Here is a 16,528-nt window from a genome sequence, read left to right on the forward strand (position 1 = left end):
ATTATATAACGAATTTAAATTTCTAATTGGTTTTACATTACTAACATATAAAATATAATTAGATGTCTTAATGGTTGCATTAGCCTTATAAAAATATAATTATTGCTTTCTAAATTTAATTCTAACGTAAGACATTAATATGAATTTGTGTATATATTAAAACTGAAATTACAAAAATAAAGTATTATTTATTATTCATTATTAAATATAATTAGATCATCATATTTTATTTCTATCGTTTGTAGATTTATTCCGGAGAAGTAAATCTTATTATTAATAAATGTCAATTTTGTCAGTTTTATATTTTTAATCTATGCTATTTTATACCTCATTAACTATAATCACTTCCAAATTTATTTGTCTATTCTATTATTAGTTTCTCCGCTTCTTTTATATGAGGTGCCATGAAAGTAAGCCATATTGTGAAACATGTAGCGATTCATCCACTGAAGCTATATGTCTAACATGTCAGCCACATTATGCGATAGGAACTGGTTAGTGCGATATAGACTGTTATTAAATTATAAATTCAGATGGTTTATGTCGTCATACTAGTGATTGTACAGATCAGCTTAATTGTGTTGACTGTGCTGGAAATGTTAATATCTGCAGAAAATGCAAAGCAATATCGCTTTATCCACATGATGGGAAGTGTATTTCTGTGAGTACTTGCAAAAAAGTCAACAAAAATTGTAGTCAATGTGACAGATTGAATCCTAACTTATGTACTAAATGTATTAATCCTTATTCTTTGCTAAATGGAAATTGTATACTTGTACATGACTGTCGTCGTGGAGAGAGTGCTATTTTAGGCTGTAGTGAATGCGTGCAAGGAGGTAGTTAGTGTGCAGGGTGTGAAAGCGAATACTTGTTAGTCGAGTAATAGTGTATTAATTGTAGAAGTGGAAACACTTTGTAAGAAGGTTGTTTAAAATGCAGTTCTAATGATGTTATAAAATGTGCCCAGTGCAAAATAGGTTTTAGTTTGATAAATGGTAACTGTATTAATTGTAAAGTTGGGAGTGGGGCAATAAAGAATTGTATAGAATGTGATACCAAAAATCCATTGAAATGTGCAGATTGTACTGCTTGGTTTTAAGTAGTAAATGGAGGCTGTAGTAACTGCATGATAGGAGAGACAATAATAGAAAATTGTATTTAGTGTGACAAAAATAGCGCAATAAGATGTTCTAGTTGTAGACAGCACTATACATTACTTGCAGGTGTTTGCATCGAAAATAGCATTTGCTAAAATACTCATCCAGATTGCAAGGAATGTGACGAAATAAACCCTTCTAAATGTAAAACTTGCTATGCAACCCATATATTAATTGGTACTAAGTGTATTAATATTTAAGCGTGCAAAATTGGACCAGATGCAGTTCCAAATTGTTTGGCATGTGACTTTAGGAAGCCGCCGTATGAGCCTAGGCGTTGTGGTCATTGTATTGAAGGGTACATATTAGTTGATGAAACATGTGTTGAAGAAAATTAGTGTTTGATAAATGACGTAAATTGTTTGAAATGTAATAGTAATAATCCTACAATCTGTGGAAAATGTATAAATGAGTAAGCTCCTATTGTAGGGTAAGCATGCTAAGAACCCATCTTAAAATGCATAGTTGAAAATTGTAAAAGTTGTAAGTTAAACTCTGATACTATTTGTGAAATATGTGATGATACCTTCTAGCTTGTAGGGGATGTTTGTGTTTCTGTATTTTAATGTCTTTAGACTATAACGAATTGTAAAGAATGTGACCCTCAAAATCTTTCATTATGTGGACAATGTGCTAATGACTATATAAAAATTTCGAATCTCTGTGTCAAAACATCTGAAATTTGCGCCAGTTTGGTTTCACTTAAATAAACTTGTCTTATTACAGATGATAAATTGACGGATGATCCATAAACCTATGAATTTTGTTCACCAAACTGTGCTAAATGTATTAATATTAATAATTGTATGTAATGCAATCCTAGTTTTTTACTTTCTAGTGGAAAGTGTGTCGATAACAATAGGAGTAGTGGGATGATAATTGGAATTGTTTCTGTAGTAGGTTTAGTTTTAATTCTTAGCTTTTTAATAGCATTCTTTGTTTGCAAGAGAGTACTATTAGTGAAAGTATAATAGAATGTTGAAACGATTAAAGTTGAAAATATAGATAGTAATGCCATATAAATTGGAATATAGTGATAAAATTAATAGTATTTGCTTTGATTCAGACAAATTATTATATTAAAAATATAAATAATAAACTAGCTTGTTGAAATATAATCTGTTAAAGATCAATTATTATTTAAATGTTGATAACTGAGAATTTGAAATTTATATTCGGAGTATAAAAATACATATCAGTAATATAAAAATATTGGAGTATAAGATAGAGTACTAAATATATAATATTATAATATAATTGTTTGAGATATAGTAGTTTATTGCACAACAAAGACTTGTCTTTATATAATGTAAGCTATATATGGGCCATTAAAATAAATATAGCTATTCATACAATATTATTAATATAATATACTATTTATAAAAAGTATTCACAGTTAATACTTTTTAAACTGTGATGTTATTTGTTATTTCATTGTTGTAAATAATATAAATTACAATCTTATATAAGTTGTAAGCAGATGAGTGAAATGATAAAATAATCTATCTAGTTTGCTGTTATAATAACATCATATATTATAACTAGCTGTAAATTTAGACTTAGACAAAAAATTATACTAACGTGAACTTGCATTTAAAGATAATATTCAAAATTTATTTTTTAAATAATTTTTATTTGCACATTACATTTATATATCTATATCCTGCCAATGGTAATTTTTATACCTATATGCATTTTTAGAATATTAATAAGCCATGTTTCGTCTGCAAATAATTTGAATCCCAAAGTTATCTAGTATATATATTTATACTTACCGGTCCAAAATTTTAAATACATTCTCTTGATTAATAGTTCGGAAAATATATGTTATCTGTGTTTATATATAACATTTTACAATCGTCTTATATATTTTTGGTAATAAACTTGTGTTAGATCATATTTTTGAGTAAGTGAATTTCATTTCTTTTAGATAATCACATATAGCTAAAAATTGATGTTAATGTTGCTAGTATTATGCAATAAGCGGTGTTAATTTTCTAAATTCAGCATAGTATAGGATAAGCTATAATAATACATTTTACACCTCCAGAAGTAATATTGCTAAGGAAACTCAGTTATAACCATTTTCCATAATTAAACTATCATCAAAATACCGAGTGCACAGTGTCAATCAGGAGAGAATATTGTACCCCCATCTTAGATTGGTGATATGAGGTAGCAAAAAGCAATATAAGTAACCAGAAGTACTTATCCATCCATCTTGTAAGCTAAGTTAAAAGTTGAATATCTATCGGTGAGTATAATTTATTAAGGCTACGTGACAGTAATGAATAATTTGATTATAATATCAGTAGAATGTCAAATATAAAATTAATATGGACAATGTTAGTATCCAGAACATTAATTCCACCAGTATTTTAAAGGTAAATTGTGGTGAAGTATAGATAATAATGTAACATATACTGAGATAGCAATCGTTCAGTCACCTTAACCGCAAAAATAGGATGGTTGATATATCCAGTTTAGGATAGAATGCTAAGATTCGGTATATTAATAGGTAATTATACCAATATTTTATAATATACTCGACAATGAGCGTATATATAATTATGACTAAACATATTATTTGCGCCTATTTCTGTAAAACTTATACGTGAAAAGATATCCTAAATTAAATAGGATTATTTCTCAACTTTTAAACTGCTGATTTGTGGCAAAATTATAAATTTGATACATTACTCACTAAAGCTGTTCATTTTTTGCTTAAGTAATAGTCAAAGGTAATTGATTAATTTGAGGTGCTACACTACAGAATGTTCGTTTACTCCAAATATATGATACTATTAACCGTAAATCATCACATTGATACGTATAATATCTCCTAATTTATTATTCGTGTTTTCTTATTAGTGAATAAAATATTTATTGGACATTAAATACTTAAGCTTGTTAAATACTTATAGCTGATGATATTAACTCATGTATGATTTTTATCCAACCCATAATTTCAAAGTATTAATTGTTATTTGTATAACATGATTAACAATACTTACATATGGGATGTGAGAGTTATTGTGTTAAAATTTATAACTAAATCCGTTAACCTATTACAAGGTAAACACATGTTATAGAGTAGCCTATAATATTTAATTCTTAATAATATATCAAAATTATCATAAAATATTCAATGACTACAAATATCATAATTCTGAAAGTAAATTTTTACCACTGTGATACTTTATCGTGAAGTTTGATTTACATTTATACAATTTGCTTTACAACGCAAAATCAAATGTTATATGATTTGGAAAATATATTCAATCTAAAGCATGTATATAATTGTGTAAACTATAAAATGGTGAAATTAAAAACACAATAACTTGATCAATAAGAATTAGTAAATTGAAAATTTTCATACTTTTGGTAAAATTATAATTTTGAATCGTGATTAATTTGTATATTTATAAAGATTTAGACTCTAGCTATTGAAAGATAGTTTATCATTGTTAAAATCAGAGTCTATTTTTTTCAAATAGAAGAATAGTTATATAAACGAAATCGTTAAACTACATTTACTTTGATTCTCTGTAATGAATAAGAATTTTATATTAATTATAATATGCTTTAAATTTTACTTATAATATATGATAATTAATTAGTTAAGAATTGGAACATGGTTTATTAACGTGATATTTATAAACTAATTTTTTTAATAATTAGTAGGTGATAGAGCGAAATAAGTTAATATAATAATTCATTATATTGCATATACGAGTGTCGTATTTATTTAATTTCATTACTTCTAATTTAATAAAACAATAAAAACCATAAAGATTATTTTTTTTTGCTATGTAATCCACTTTACGCGTTAATAATAAATAGTGTCATTGTAATAATTAATAGAAGATTTAATTTAAAATAATAAAATTGATTTATTAAATATATTCAAGTTTTTATTATTGAATCCAAAGCATATTAACGTTTATGCTAAAAAATAAAAAATATTCATAAATACTACTAATTTTCAATATTATGATGTTATTAATAATATTGTTAGTCATTTTCAGTTATCTTATCCTGGACTAGTTTTTCCCTACCAACTAAAGGTAATTCTTCTAAATAAATAAGGATATCTTTTACTCCTTTTTTAAGGGATGGTTTTTAATTTTTACGCTACTCGTATTCCTTCATCTTTTCAAATTATTGTATTTCTATTATTTATTGAAGAAATAACTTCTATTCACAAATTGAACATTTTCTTCTTTTTAATTGACAAAATTTACATTTATACATTTTGGTTATAAAAATATTATATATAATATAAATAATTTGAGAATTAATGATTTACTATTATATAATTCTCAGGATACTCAGATTAGTTTTAACTATATTATTGCCATATAGAAGCTTTTTATTATCCAAAAATATAAATATCATTAAGTATCTTGTTATATTAGTCTTTATTATTTTTATTGAATATACTTTTGACAGTATTTTAATTTTTTTGCCACTTAAGGATGAGTATTTATTTACCTTATCTTTATTACTAATTAAAAAAGATTATCAGCTATCGAAATTAATTTATAACGGCCTTTTGGGAGATATTGTAAATGTATCTATTTTATAAAATTCTATACTTAGCTCATATATAATTAATTTAATAGCTAAACAACCAGTCACTTATGATTCCACAGAGAATAATTTAAATTTCACACAAGAATTCAAGTGAATCACATTAATTTTTCTAATTTTTTACTCAAGCTGATTAAATCTCTTGTACTTCTTCTAGTTAATAATTATTACAATTTTTACGCGTCTTATGGCTACTAAGAAAAGGCCTTCCTTAACTATTTCGTCTTAAACTGTGAAGGCTAATTAGTTATTTGTGGTAAGGAGCAGTATACTTCATTTTATTGGACTTGAACTTATTTAAACATATAAAACTAGTGTCTTTTAGATTAATAACATGATTTAAATTATTAATTACCATATGGTTCATTATTTTGGTACATTTTCTAAACAATCACACAATTATAAGTATAAAATAAAATAACATAACATTTACTTATTCAATATTTTATTTTTAATAAATATTTTAATATTATTTATTATTAGTTCATAATTTAATCTAATAAATTCGTTCTTTCATAATGGATAGCGAAGAAATTTTAACATACTAGCAGACTGAGCAGTATGTGCGCGACCTTACCTATTTTCCACTCAATGAAATAGGTTCATCATCATGGTTCAAATAGCATACTATCATATAAAAGCTAAATATGTAGGCACATAGAAATATTTCGTTCGATATCGAAGAATTTGTTTCAGAACTAATTTAAACATATGATAAATATGATATATTAATAAAACAACTTTTTGCCCATTAGATACTACGCAAAAACGTCATTAATCCAATGCTGAAAACGGAATATTCTCAGACTAATCTGGTTAAAGCCCAAATTTATTTATATGCTATTAGATTTTCTGAAGCAATAATAGTTGATTTATTGGCGGTTCGTGCCGTCGACTAACTTTTCACCTCTAAATATATTCCAGAAGTTATTGATTACATCGCAGAATCGCTCAATCAGATCATCACAAATGATTACTTTTATGACTATAAGTTGGACCTCACTGATCTTAATTTAGAAAGTGAGTTGGTCTATTCAGCTTCCGATATAGACTTCAAACGAAATTGTGCTATTTTAACCTTGCTTCGTGCCGTTTCTTGCCATGAGCTTGCAGTATCCGAGACTTATCGGTTAAAATCTAACAGAATTTAAGTAAAAACTGCATAAATTCTTGGCATTTCGCCTCCCCCATGGATTCGTGAGAAGAAGATAAACAACAAAATTTAATTTATTGAAATTTTCGAAAATTTAGAATGGAAAAAATTTGAAGAGATCAGTGAAATACAGTTTAAGCTGTTCGCGCTTCCTGCATAACTTTGGATAAGTTTAATCGGTCTGGCACGATTACAAGAGCAATTCACGTCAGTCGAAATAGACTCATTTGGGGCCATAAAAAGCAAAATCTCAGAGAGCTTCATCGATCAAATCCCACAGCTGAAAGATGTGCGGCTTTACTATGAAAAGCTAGTTCTAAATCAGTAGCAAACAGAGCTGTAGCAGCACTAAGCGAAAGTGCAGTAGGATTTCGGAAACGATGAGTTCCTTCAGAAACCTATCTCAGTAGAGGTTGTAAGCAGCTTAACTGACACGATAATAGGTGAAATTCGCAAAAAATTTGAAGTTAAAAATCAAAATCGAATTGAAATTCAAACGGAAACTTCGGGTGTTATTTCCTTAAAAAACGAAGTCCAGACCGTCTTCAGCGATGCATAAATATTCTACGAACTGACATAAGTCTAGACCAAACGATTATCACATTTTGACATCAACACGAGCACTATTGTTGACCAGTTTGATAAGGTGTACCCCACATGCTTCTGTGGTTAAATCGCTCGGTCACGCTGCTCGAAATGCAAGAAAATTTGGTACTGTGGAAGGGAGTGCCAACTCAAGGACTGGAAATCAGGCCACAAGAAGACCTGTGGTCAGGTGTTAAAGAATGACAATGAAGAAATTCAGAGGCTCGTGAGGCAGGTTGAAGCCAGTACAAAATGAGGTTAAATGTTCACTTTCGGATTTCAAAGATGTCATACGAATTTGCGGAGGGTGTGAGTGTTACGGTATCAACTTTGGAATTTCTGGAGCCCGTGTGCAGAAATTTAACAAAGAGTGCGCACGGCGCGGGGGCGCCATAAAATTCGCCCTCAACGAACTTACCAGATTCATCGTTTCTGATCCAGCCTTTAATATTTAGCTTATTTGCCTCAATTTTGGCGGTTTTCCGGAAATATACTCCCTGAACCTTGCCGCCAACTTTGAAATATTTAGATTCCATTATTAAATATTTTATATAATGTATAATAATTAAATAATAGTGAAACGAAAATAGCATACATATAAAAACACAAATTTATTTTGAAAATCTACACCCTGACGGATTCAGAGTAAGTTTTTAACCTTTATATGTAAGCAAATATAAATTTGTTGAGGTTACATGTGATATTTATGTTTTACGTATAAAAGCTAAACAATCTTTGTAATTAAGAATTGTTTAAAATAATATTGATTGAATTTACTTTAATATTTATGATATAATATTCTTATCTTAACTCTGATTACTGAACTTTAATATTACTATTTACTTAATTTTTGGTGTGAAACAATCGTTATAATAAATATAATTTTTAGTCAATCACCTTTCGTCTATTTTATTTGCTCCAAATGCACCAATTTTCTTCATTCCAAATTTAGGTTTCGTTGGATTACTTTAAATGTTAATAGTAGCTTACTTTGCGACCTCTGGCTTCTCAAAAATTTATAATTAACTTTCACCCAATTTACAATGTATATTTGTTTAATGTTTGTTCTGTCCACTATTGATCTTATTATTAATAGATATATACTGGGTCGGATAAAGTTAACGTAAACCATTTAAAAGTAAATATTTAATGGGGAAAATGTTTTATATTTTCTATTCAAGTAGAAGAGCACTTTATAGTTCTAAATCTGATAATGTTGGAAGAGTAAAATCAACTTATAGGTCGAATATAAGTTATCTCTGGGGAGTACCAAAGATGAAAAGGAACACTGAAAAATTGGCAGGGGACACTTGAGCTAAAGAAATCATTTAAACAATATCTAAAGGAGCAAAATGACGGATAAAAAAAAGGACATACTTTGTATATGGCGCGATTTGGTTCATTTTAATTGTATTATATATAATAAAGATAAGTAAAGAATGAAGGATTATAATTTACGGTGGTTTGATTATTAACATTTATTAATTGTTATGAACTATTTGGTTATTACCTATAATATAAGGAAAATAGGATAACTATCAACGAAAATATCATTATTGTTTTTATTATCTGTGGGAATTGAGAATCCTCTATTTTTATTTGTAGCTGAGAAGCGCCCTTTTCGTGCATTCTCTGATTATTCACTGAAACTAAATATAGCCATGCTACTTCTAATTTATTCATAGTTAATTGAGCTGCTGCAACCGTTTTATTAAATTATAGCATCACTAATTGCTATAAATAATATATTTAACACTTATAACTGGTTTAGCAAAAATACAAATTAAAAATTAAAAAGAATCTTTATCATGTCACAGTGTTATCGAAGAGTAGTGTTGGTATGTTTTGGAACACATAATTTTGGGTATATAGAAATCCTTCGCAGCTTTGCAGTTTGTTTACTGCAAAAGTCATCGGGACCTGTGAAAACTAAAATTGCTATATTTACTATATGTGAAGTTATATTTATGGTGTACAGAGATGCAGTTGGATTATAGTAAATTTGAAAATAAATAGAGTAACTTAATATTTATTATATTGTTATATAAACTTCACTTTGTGTTATTTCGCTTGGAGTTGGTTTTGAATTATTTTACCGGTTTAGAGATTTTTTTTGTAACTTATATACCACCAAGTTCATTGAACAGTTCATCAAACCTATCATCTGATAATTCTTATTCCTTTTACTTCTTGTTATCTTCGTTTAATTAAATTTTATCTCTTTACGTACGGAATAAATCTATTTTCTTTTATTGCTCAATTTTATGTATATCTAACGTAACATTCTATTTAGTAGAATTAACAGCCTTATCTAGGATATCCTTTGGTACGTAATAACCATGCATTTAGGGAATAACACTATCAGTAGTGGTCAAGCTAAGTAAATTTAAAGCTTTTAAATCTGCCTCTGTAACAAATCTATGGTTTGCAAACTAACTAGTTTATTATTAAATATCAATTTGTTATATTTGCTGATCTAAATCTTTAGCCCACAAAGGTGCAGGCCCCAAATCAGGAATATAATAGTTTTACACTAGTTAAGTTTCACAAGAAAGTAAGAATAATCCACTTTTATCAAAACTTTCAAAGCTTTAAATTGCTGAATTAGGTTCAACATAACATTTTAATTAACCATCAGGTTAATAAATACGCATTTATCTTGAATCTGATCCAACAATACCTTTTTCGCCAAAATTTTCATAAAAACTCAACTTATTAATAGCACTATTTCCATGCTTGATTTTTCTCATTGGAACATTACTTCTAATGTCATATTCATAAATAAATCCACTTTAGCTTCCAACGCACAATTTCATAGCATTACTGCAAACACTACTACATTTCTCTTATAGCAAACTCCCAATCTTACCAACTCTACAATCGAAGGCAGTGATACCGCTATCCCCACAAGCATAAATGACTTCAACCGCCTTTTCGCAGCATAAAGCAGAATATTCTGACCCATCACCAACCAAACTTTCTCTAAATTTACCACTGATTAAATCCAGTTAGAATAGTTCATTTCCTGTGCCACAAATCTGTAAAATACCCTCCCAATCGACGAATTGGCAAGCCCTAGGTAACTTTGGGACACGTTTATTAAATACAGTACCTCCTTGCCCTTATACTATAAGCTCACGATTCGCGCAAATAAGTGCTATTTTTCGCCAGTCCATGCCTAGAAAGTCTGCACCTACAACATCAGAATTAACATTTCTCTACAGTTTCATAGCACCTGAATTCAGGTCGAAAAGCCGAATCTGTTGAGGATAAGTACCAGCAGCTAGTAAGAAATTCGCATCTGGTGAGCGCTTCGTAAAATATGTAATTTATGGAAACCCAAGATTTGGGATGAGATGAAACGACTTATCGGAAGTTGAAGCTTTCTTATCCACTTTTGTAAGAAATTGTGGTTGTGTAATATGTTTAGGAGTAAGGTCGTAAACGCGTGTTTTGAGTGAAGTAAAAAATGACATTTTTGAGGAGTGAGTGGTGGAGCGAAAATATTATGTTAAAAATATAATAATAGTAAAGGCTCATTTATGAATAGGAAAATATGTTGAAATTCTTTCAGCTGTAGCTGAAGTGTTCATTAAGTTATTTTGTTTAATATTATGCATAAATTCCTGCTCTTTCAGAGCTTAGAGTTCTTCTTAGATTTTTTGATGTTAAGATTTCATTTTTAAAAACTAGCTTTTAGTGAATACTATATATAATTTAATAAAATAAACTCAGTTTGCGTCTTATTCTGGTTCTTTAGCTTCGTGTATGTCCCTATTGAGTAGCACCTCAGCTTCAGTTTTATCTACCACTTCCTCTAAATTTTTGTCTGTTTATTCTAGTTCTTTGGCGACATCAATATGATCACTGCAGTTTGACTCGCTAATAACTCCTGAATTTTTCAGTGATTCGATTAAAGACTACTGGGTACGTCGTAACTATTTATAAAGGAAAATTAAAGCTAAACACAACACAATGACTAAAGGTGTAAATATTATAATTGAAGCTGTATTGTAATTCTTTAAATGATTATTCTATGCTTAAAAATCTTATATTTTTTACTGGTGTTCAATATTTGTAATATTAAGCTCTTGCAAAAGCTTTTGAATTCTTCTTTTTCTGGCCATTTAGTCAGCGAAATTTGATATTTATTTATTCATAGTATAATACTTTTATTATTTCTACAAAATGTATATTTACACTAATGTCTATTTTGATCATTTAAACATCAGTTTTTCTTCACAACAAGCGTCACTGTGAAGCCACTCGTCAAACCATTTTAACGTATAATATGTTGAACCCAATCTTACTCTCAACTCCATCTCAATGTGTTTTCGATATTCTTATGGAGTTCCCATAACTATAATTACATTATATTTCGGATCATCACTCAGTTTATCATCACCTGATCTCTTACATATCATCTGATATATAAATACTTTATATTACTGGCCACTCCACGCCTTCAGCTTTGAAAATTGCTAATAAATATTATGCCTCAAGCAATAGAATGTCAAAGATCATTATACAATTTTATAATCTAGAATTACTTTTAGTAGATTCCTGCTATGCTTAATAGTTTTCCAAGGCAACAAAAAATGCTATTTTTGCAAGTGGCTTGAGGCAGGAGAGCATAAGTTTTGGAACAGACTACTATGGATACGCTGCAAATACTCGATTCAATTAATTTAGATATAAAAATTAGGGGAGTGTGAGATAAGGGAATACTTAATTATGAGAAATAAATAATAGTAAGTGCTTTTATATAAATGATTAGATTTTAATACCTTAAATGTTAATTATAGAATCAATAATCTATTTATAACTGCAATAAAATTTATATAATTTTTAACAGATATCAATTTCATAGTCATAATATAAATATTCTGAAGGTTTAATGTAATAGTAAAATAAATTTATTATAATTGTACTGAAAATTGTTATTTCAATTTAAACTGAGAATACGCACCTTAAAATATTTAATATAAACTTATAATTCTTATATTAATTTAAAATACCATCTTAATACTTAATATCAAAGCGAACATAATTAAGTAGCTATTATAATGTACCTTAATTGAAATATAATTCAATTATAAGGCATCTCGTATATAGCATATAATAGTAACTTCCGAATTCACTCAACAAGTTTAAGTATATTTTTGTTCAACCCACCTTTTACCTTGCTAAAATTGTGGCCTAGACTCTTGCAAACAGCCCTAACTATTACAGAGCCTTCCTCAGCTTTAATCTAGTCAACACTCGTAATATGAACCCAACTGTTAAGAATATTTGCAACAGCGTAGCTATCAACAATCTTATTGAACACTAGAACATTCAATAAGCCTAATACTTCTTAAATAACTTCTGGTAAAAATCCTTTGACTGCCTTATTCTACATTAGCAACGTTTCATCAGAAATCTCCTCGTTAGGTTATCTAGTGGTCATGACTGAAAAGTTTACCCGAGAGAAATTATTATCTTCAGAACACACCCAATCAATTAGATTGTTCAAATTCTATAAAGTCTTTTTAGAAACAATTAAGGTAGCCTAATCATCTAATTTGCACAACATTCTCAAACCAAAAGGAATGATTGCTGCGAATTTAATACTCCTTCTTTAATTGATTAAATGGATTAATGCTCTTGTCTCCATAATACTACAAGGAGGAATTCTGGATGGTCTGACAGTTTTGAATTTCTTCCTTAGTAAGTCTAAAGAAGTTGCGGAATGTAAAAATGGCATGAGAGAAATAGATAGTTGGCTTAGTGAGAATATTGCATTTAAGTTTTATTGATATAAAAATTGATCGTCTTCTGTTAAATCGGCAATTTCGACAAGTATATCAAATAGATTATAAAGATTTTGTCCAGGAACCTTTAAGCAGATAACTTAGCTAGTTTAGAAATCTTCAAAGAACAATTTTGTTGAGTCAATGAAGTTGAACGAATCGGAGCATAAGATACTGATAAGTTCAAATAATGCAAATAATGCATTTTTATGTTCAATTACACATTTTTTGTTTATTACAAAGTTCAAATATTCTTTTACAAGGGGAAGGAAATTACTTGTTGCAATTTTTTCAGATACATGTCTAAACTAACAGAAGCTGGCAGTGATTTCAAACAAATATTAACAAATATGATGTTGATTATCAGAGTTGATAAGGACAAATGAAATATATTAGCAAATTTAAACTGTTGATCGAGAACCTTTATTTTCCATATGATTAAAGGCATCTTCGGCGAAGCTCCTTATTTTCATAGCTACTGCGAAGAACTTTAGAATTTCCTCTGAAATTTAAAGATCTACCGTAGATTCTGGGACACAGTAAAAACGAATAATACCAAATAGGTCCATTTAAGATAGTGATGTAGTCTCTTAATCTAAAAAATGAAGGAATTCTTCGTTTTCGGTAAACTCTGTTGGAAAATTCAACTCAGTAAATGCAAGTGATAAAGTTTTGAATATAGAAATAACAAGTTTTCGAGAAGGAGTAATTGAAGAATTAAGTAAAGATGACAAATATGTGACTAAAGTAGTAGGTAAACGCGCTGCCAATGATTGTGCTTTAAACTAAGGATATTAAAGTACTGACTACATAGCCTCCAATATTACAAAGATCTGACCAAAATCTTCTTCACCTAATGATCCATGAATACGCTAACAAAGATAAACAAGAAGCTGAAGAGCTGTTTTGGAATATACTTCCTCTGATTCAACATAGTTCTGATAATACTTTGCAATAAAAACTGCTGGGGCATCAAAAGCTTCCTCAGAAAGCTATTATCCAGCAAATCCTGCGATTTACTCAATAAGCTTCATACCAGATAATGCAGAATGATCTAATTCGGCTGCTCTTGCAAGAGTTAAAATTGCATATTGACGTGCGAAGGCTGCAACAGAACCTGAACAATCTCGCAAAAGAGATATTGAAGATAGAATAATGTGTTAGAGATTTGATGGAATAGCTGAAAAATAAAAACAAAGGAGTGCTGAAAATCCTTAGATCTCTTCATCGCTTGAAGATAGGAATACTGTAATTTTGTTAATTTATACTTGGGATAGTTATTTAAGATCTGATTTAATATTTAGCTAGAGAGCATGAATTGCTTGCTTGATCTCTTCTTGGGTTATAGTTGGGTACATTTGGAAAGATAAAAATTAGAGCGGTGAAAAAAAAAATAATCTAAAAATTATATAATAATATAAAATGCAATAATAAAATAATTATCTGATGTAATAATAATGAAATTAATAAATTAACTTAGAATTAGCTTTTGATAATATATAAATTTAGAATAATAATCATTCACTCATAGTTAATAAAACTTAAAGCAGGTTTTATAGATATAATTTATCCGTAGTAAAAGGGACTAATATTTAAAGTTCGGCATAAACCGCATCTTCTGAAATCTTGTTTAAAAGCTCAATAAAATACTTATCATGCTCTGTTACTTTAAATATAAATGTATTACAAAATTTTAAAGCTCTTTCAACAAAGTTTGTTAATTTAAGTACAGAGCATTGACATTATTTCATTATCTACAAGTTAGATTGTTGATATAATCCGGTTACACTGTTATATTATACAAGTAACTGTAATACTGCAAATAAAGATTATTATAATGTGTATATTATAAAACATATAATATCTTAATTATTGAAGTGTAATCTTTAATTAATATATTCTTTGCCTTTTAATGAATTTATATTCCTTTACAATATAACTTATATAGCTGGATCGTAATTTGTTTAATTAGGATTATACTTACCAATTTTATTTATTAGTAATGATTTTTCAGATTACTACACATAATATGCATCTTAACAATCCCCTGCATCATCGGATAAGTCGACTACTTAGTCTTCATATGCTTAACGAACTTTATCTGCCGAATACTCAATAGGATTTTCTTAGATCTTTAATAATGTTTCTAGTTTATCTGATAATAAATTAAAAATAATTTATGCACATTAATAATTTAGTCTAGATATTAAGCTTAAGTAAATGAAAATCATAGGTGTTATCTTTTTACATTAAGATAAATATATTTTCAACTATTATTAACATAGTTTTTAAACATTTATACCAATTTTCCCTCTTATTTCGTTGGAAAAAGTCATATAAATTGCATACATTTTTATTAGATACTCAAATTTTTAACAGTCTACATTAAAATCAAACTCTATTAGCCTTAAATGAACCAAGTCAAAAAAGTTCAACTATAATAACTTCCCAAAAGCTCTGATAATATTATCATTTACACTATCATCAAAATAATAATCTTGAACTAGGAACAATTACGTAATTATATTAGTAAGCATTATTGAATCGACTAACAGATTACTAGTTTCAATAAGTTGTTATAATTACATTTTTCTCAAAGAAGATTAAAATTAACCAAAAATCTTTTAAGAAATAATCCATGAAGCTTAATTTTTCATTTATATTTTTTAAAGTGTCTCGTTACCTGGCAACTTCTTAGATTATATACAGAAGTTCTGATCAAAATTTTTTGAGATATAGTCAACAAGTCGTCTACTAACAACTCCTGACTATATTTGACACTAAAGATTATGTGGCTTGTTCACAATATCTTTCAAAAATAAATGTTTAATAAATTGTTGTTAAGGATTATTTTAAGTTTATTACTGAGTTGGTTGTTTCACTTACTATTTTTATGATGGTTTCACGATAAATTAAAATTATTTTTCAGTTACTTGTGACGATTAATTTTAATCAATAATAAGTTTTTAGGTTTAGACAAATAAACTATCTTTTTACTCATCTATCTTTAATTTTATTGTATTTTGATGTATTTATCGAATTTATTCTAGAGGCTTATGTAGAGTTCCTTAGAAATCTGGGTACAAAATTTATTATTTTTAAGGTTATATTACAAGTTAAGTTGGTTTTTAACTTGGACTGAAGTTATTTGTACCCACTAGTACTAATTTTTTGGTTTGTGATACAGTTTCGTTATTCAAGACGACAACTTTGGGTAATTAGATTGGCGCCTTGTGATACATTTTTAA

At 28.3% G+C, this 16,528-nt stretch overlaps 9 protein-coding genes across 9 annotated transcripts; 3 read left to right on the forward strand and 6 right to left on the reverse strand. All coding sequences in view use genetic code 6, as the record gives it.

Annotated features, from left to right (window-relative positions):
• Positions 1–394: 394 nt before the first annotated feature.
• Positions 395–2,194, forward strand: SS50377_22024 (Cysteine-rich membrane protein 2; the record flags this gene model as incomplete). Its single annotated transcript, XM_067905916.1, has 1 exon — positions 395–2,194. The coding sequence occupies one exon, from the start codon at positions 395–397 to the stop codon at positions 2,192–2,194; it is 1,800 nt and encodes a 599-aa protein (XP_067767233.1).
• A 4,074-nt stretch (positions 2,195–6,268) lies between these two features.
• On the forward strand, positions 6,269–7,744 carry SS50377_22025 (MYND finger domain-containing protein; the record flags this gene model as incomplete). The annotated part of the gene is made up of 1 exon (XM_067905917.1): positions 6,269–7,744. The coding sequence occupies one exon, from the start codon at positions 6,269–6,271 to the stop codon at positions 7,742–7,744; it is 1,476 nt and encodes a 491-aa protein (XP_067767234.1).
• A 10-nt stretch (positions 7,745–7,754) lies between these two features.
• SS50377_22026 (Acylphosphatase) lies at positions 7,755–8,024 on the reverse strand (the record flags this gene model as incomplete). The annotated part of the gene is made up of 1 exon (XM_067905918.1): positions 7,755–8,024. One exon carries the CDS (start codon positions 8,022–8,024, stop codon positions 7,755–7,757), a length of 270 nt encoding a protein of 89 aa, XP_067767235.1.
• Positions 8,025–8,381: 357 nt separating this feature from the next.
• Positions 8,382–8,891, reverse strand: SS50377_22027 (uncharacterized protein; the record flags this gene model as incomplete). The annotated part of the gene is made up of 1 exon (XM_067905919.1): positions 8,382–8,891. One exon carries the CDS (start codon positions 8,889–8,891, stop codon positions 8,382–8,384), a length of 510 nt encoding a protein of 169 aa, XP_067767236.1.
• Positions 8,892–8,927: 36 nt separating this feature from the next.
• SS50377_22028 (Transmembrane domain-containing protein) lies at positions 8,928–9,494 on the forward strand (the record flags this gene model as incomplete). The annotated part of the gene is made up of 1 exon (XM_067905920.1): positions 8,928–9,494. One exon carries the CDS (start codon positions 8,928–8,930, stop codon positions 9,492–9,494), a length of 567 nt encoding a protein of 188 aa, XP_067767237.1.
• A 45-nt stretch (positions 9,495–9,539) lies between these two features.
• On the reverse strand, positions 9,540–10,964 carry SS50377_22029 (WD40 domain-containing protein; the record flags this gene model as incomplete). The annotated part of the gene is made up of 1 exon (XM_067905921.1): positions 9,540–10,964. The coding sequence occupies one exon, from the start codon at positions 10,962–10,964 to the stop codon at positions 9,540–9,542; it is 1,425 nt and encodes a 474-aa protein (XP_067767238.1).
• Positions 10,965–11,219: 255 nt separating this feature from the next.
• On the reverse strand, positions 11,220–11,648 carry SS50377_22030 (uncharacterized protein; the record flags this gene model as incomplete). The annotated part of the gene is made up of 1 exon (XM_067905922.1): positions 11,220–11,648. One exon carries the CDS (start codon positions 11,646–11,648, stop codon positions 11,220–11,222), a length of 429 nt encoding a protein of 142 aa, XP_067767239.1.
• A 977-nt stretch (positions 11,649–12,625) lies between these two features.
• SS50377_22031 (uncharacterized protein) lies at positions 12,626–14,638 on the reverse strand (the record flags this gene model as incomplete). Its single annotated transcript, XM_067905923.1, has 1 exon — positions 12,626–14,638. One exon carries the CDS (start codon positions 14,636–14,638, stop codon positions 12,626–12,628), a length of 2,013 nt encoding a protein of 670 aa, XP_067767240.1.
• A 159-nt stretch (positions 14,639–14,797) lies between these two features.
• SS50377_22032 (uncharacterized protein) lies at positions 14,798–16,522 on the reverse strand (the record flags this gene model as incomplete). Its single annotated transcript, XM_067905924.1, has 1 exon — positions 14,798–16,522. The coding sequence occupies one exon, from the start codon at positions 16,520–16,522 to the stop codon at positions 14,798–14,800; it is 1,725 nt and encodes a 574-aa protein (XP_067767241.1).
• Positions 16,523–16,528: the final 6 nt, after the last annotated feature.

This window comes from Spironucleus salmonicida, chromosome 2 (assembly GCF_000497125.1).
Source record: "Spironucleus salmonicida strain ATCC 50377 chromosome 2, whole genome shotgun sequence".
NCBI lineage: Eukaryota > Fornicata > Diplomonadida > Hexamitidae > Spironucleus > Spironucleus salmonicida.